At 39.1% G+C, this 3886-nt stretch overlaps 1 protein-coding gene across 1 annotated transcript; it reads left to right on the top strand.

Annotated features, from left to right (window-relative positions):
• The first annotated feature begins 298 nt into the window (after positions 1-298).
• On the top strand, positions 299-3022 carry LOC131314721 (factor of DNA methylation 4-like). The gene is made up of 5 exons (XM_058343559.1): positions 299-713; positions 808-989; positions 1530-1598; positions 1700-1987; positions 2724-3022. The coding sequence occupies exons 1-5, from the start codon at positions 368-370 to the stop codon at positions 2787-2789; spliced, it is 951 nt and encodes a 316-aa protein (XP_058199542.1). The 5' UTR covers positions 299-367; the 3' UTR covers positions 2790-3022.
• The last annotated feature ends 864 nt before the right edge of the window (positions 3023-3886 follow it).

Raw genomic sequence — 3886 nt, 5'->3', positions numbered from 1 at the left:
ATTACAAATACAAGGAGCTTCTGCAGCATTGTTGTAGTTTTGGGAGCAAGAATCGAAAACAGAAAGGGAGACATTTAGCCCTAGTGAGGTACATGGAAGAGCAGTTTAATGCAAATGGGTCAATGTCCAAATCCACAACAGAGGCTATCAAGGCTCCTGTGGGAAACGATAGCACTGAGTTGTTTGTTTGGCCGTGGGTAGGGATAGTAGCAAACATCCCTGTTGAGAAAAAGGATGGGCGTTACATTGGGAAAAGCGGGTCAAGTCTTAGGGATAAGTTGGCTGCACTGGATTATGGAACTATAAGGGCCATTCAGGATTTGCGGTGGTGGAGTTCAATAGAGACTGGCCTGGATTTCACAACGCCATGATGTTTGAGAAATCTTACGAATCAAACCAAAAGGGCAAGAGGGATTACTTTTCACCAAAGCACATTGGAGATGTGCTATTTGGATGGGTTGCTCGCGATGAGGACTTCCACTCTAACAGTATAGTTGGTGAACATCTCCGGAAGACTGGCGATCTGAAAAGTATTTCTGAAATTGAAGCTGAGTGTAAGCGGAAAAATACAAAGCTTGTGACGAATTTGACTAACATGATCGAGGTAAAGAATAAGCGGCTTAAGGAAATTGAGTGCAAATACAACGAAACTTTAATGTCACTGAGCGAGTGGATGAGTGAGAAAGATAAGATGCACAAAGCTTACAATGAAGGTTAGTATGCCACAGTTCATTTGTAGTTCGATTATCATTCCAAAAGATTTTTAATTGACAGTAGATGTTTTTGTCCCCATTTGATGCTAAATAGAGATAACAAAGATGCAGCAGAAAGCGTGCAGCCAACTTGAAAGTATTTTGGAGGACCATGAACATATTAATAAGCAAATCGAATTGCAGAGCAAAGAGCTTGCGCGGCGTGAGAAAGAACTGGAGAAACGGGAGGCCCGAAATGAAGATGAGAGGAGGAAGCTAGACTCTGAGAAGAAAATGGTACTTAAATTTTCCTTCTTGTAAATGGTTCTCACTCTAGAATAGGATGGAAGAGTAGCAATGCCCAATCTCCCACTTGATTAAAACAGACTCTGGAGTATATTCTTAGGTGCTTTTGCAAATCTTGAAAATGCTTGATATTCAACTAGCTTGTTAAGGTTGTTTAGATAAAGAAAATTATTGTAGTTTGTGCCAATTTCAAACGCAATATCATGAAAAAGATTTTAACAGTCCCTTCCTCTTTTTGTAGGTGTGCAGCTCTTCAAATTTCTTAACAGAAATAAATTTTTGTTGGCCTTGTCGAAATGGGGAACTACAGATTGGTGTCAAAACTCGAAATTTCGATGTACCCTTCTTTCTTTTTTTTTTTAACCTAGAAATTGCTTGAAACTTTATCATGAATGTGCCATAGCTTTTGTTTTATACTTGCTGGTGCGATGCAGTCTGTTGGAAATGAGCTGTATTCACTGTTTGTCAACATCTGCCCACGGAATCACTAGCAGTTCAAAATCAACTATTACAAATTCGTTTTGTTTTCAGAATGAGAGAGCTACCTTGGAGCAAAAGATAGCAGATGAAAACCTTCTAAGGCTGGCAGAAGATCAAAAAGTAATATGCGCTACTTTTTGTTTTAACTTAGATCATTGAAGTGACAATTATCTGCCTGAATTATATGATTTAATGATTCTGCTACAACTTTTTCACGACAGAGAGAAAAAGAAAACCTTCATGCAAGAATTTTGGAATTACAGAAGAAAATTGATGCCCGGCAAGCCCTGGAGTTGGAGGTAGAGCGTATGAGAGGGGCAATACAAGTTATTGGACACATGGGTGAGGACGGGGATTTGGAACTGAAGAAGAAGAGGGATGCACTTCAACAAGATTTAGCAGAAAAGGAGCAAGACCTCAAAGATCTAGAATCCCTGAGTCAAGCTCTCACTATAAAGGAACGCAAAAGCAATGATGAGGTTCAACAAGCTCGCAAGGAGTTAATTAATGTGAGTAGTATTCTTGTTCATGGTTCTTATATGGACTGATCTATGATAAGAAAAGTGGGAAACCTTTTGTGAAGTAGGTTTGATGCTTAACTCTTTGTGCATTGATCATGCACTGTTTTGCTGATCTATGTTACATCAATGACAGAGAAATAAGATAATTCACTGTGTATCTTACTTTGAAGTGATGAGCATTGTCACTTGGGAATTCTATAAATGCAACATGAAAATGGGCAGGGATGGCTCTGATTGTTTGCATACCTGATTTTAGGGAAGTTAAATGCAACATTAAAGCTGAGAATTACTTGCATTCTCAATTAAACCTCCTGTATAACTTTTTGGTTTGTACAACATTACTTGTGGGAAAGTTGATTACACTATGCCCAGCTATTGCAGCTCTACATCTGGTAAATGTCTTCGTATTTGGTAATACTGAAATAATGTGCCAGCATAGGCAATGCATTAAGTTTCCCATTCTAAAATATATATCCAGAAAAGATGTTGAAAACAACTGATGATCCACATGCAGGGCAGTTAATGTACTGTACTTGAGAACTAGGGGCTGATTAAAGTTTGATCTGAATAAGGTGGTTTCTAAATTCTAATTTGGACTGCAGTTCCTTACTGTAATAGCTGTCTTTGCCCCAAAGTGCTTGTGTTTTGGGTATGACTTGGATGTCTATATTCTCATTTGATTGAAGAGTTGTAAGAAAGTACTGTCTATGTTATTTCTTCTCAGGTGTTTTTAACAAACCAAGTTATTAAAAAGCGAATTGGCTGCTTCCGAGAGCAAGTCAAGTCCTAGAGAATGGAAGGATTCAAAAAGGTGGACCCTGTGAGGCCATCTTCATAACCATGCTGCCAAGCTATAGTAGTGTCTAATCCTCTTATCACTTCACAATTTGTAGACATGATTTATGAGATGGTTTCTCCAGATGGAAGTAACACAAATATCTCAGTGGTTATGATCCTTATGAATCTTCTTCCTACAATAGATATGCTGTAGTTCCATTGGTAGCCCACACACTGAAATTACAAACTTATACTGTACGATTACACCTTTTATTTTACTGGCCAATAGGAAGTCATTTTTTAGTACTTCTATAATTTCTGTTATTCTTCAAATTTAAATCTTGTACAATGATGCGGTAATTTTCCTATGGATTGGTAAGAAACATATTTTTCTTGCCTTATAGGGCTGGACGGGGTGCTTGCTCGACCAAAGTGTGTCCTAGTAAAGAGCGCCCCAAGCGTAGGGCTAGGTCGGTTGCAGCATAATAAACTCGGAAGTCCGAGGTCGAATCCACAGGGAGCCAATGGAGCTAGGCCGGAGGTTTGATTTACGAAGGGTTTTTAGCGTTAGGACCGCCAACCTTTAGGTTCGGCTTTGAGACGGCCAACTTTTGAGTGATTGAAATTCTCTCTACCTCCTAACTTGATTGAAAATGAAGTTTGACTAGAAATTAAAAACGGCAAGGTCTAGGGGTTTATTCCGCCCATAACTTAGGTCGTTCAATGCTTCTCTTTGATAACTCAAGTGAGAGTCATTGTCATTTGATCTCACTCGGAAGATTTAACCATGAAAATCAAGTTTAACTCATACAACAAGGTTTGGAGATGGAAAGGAACTCATTTAGGCGTTTTATCAAACACCTAGAGTGACAGAGTTCTAAGCATGCCGTGTGCCAAGGAGACTTGTCGACACAGCATCAAAGAAGTTAACACCTAGAGTGACAGAGTTCTAAGCATGCTGTGTGCCAAGGAGACTTGTCGACACGGCATCAAAGAAGTTAACAACCCTAAGTTTAGATCAAAGATTAGAGTTCAACAAGTTCTTTGAGGCATTTTGGCAAACACTTAGAGTGACATAACTCCAAGCATTATATGTGGCAAGAGATCAAG

Source organism: Rhododendron vialii, chromosome 13a (assembly GCF_030253575.1).
Source record: "Rhododendron vialii isolate Sample 1 chromosome 13a, ASM3025357v1".
Classification (NCBI taxonomy): domain Eukaryota; kingdom Viridiplantae; phylum Streptophyta; class Magnoliopsida; order Ericales; family Ericaceae; genus Rhododendron; species Rhododendron vialii.
The sequence above is the reverse complement of the archived record's forward strand: the minus strand, read 5'-3'. Positions and strand labels throughout refer to the sequence as shown.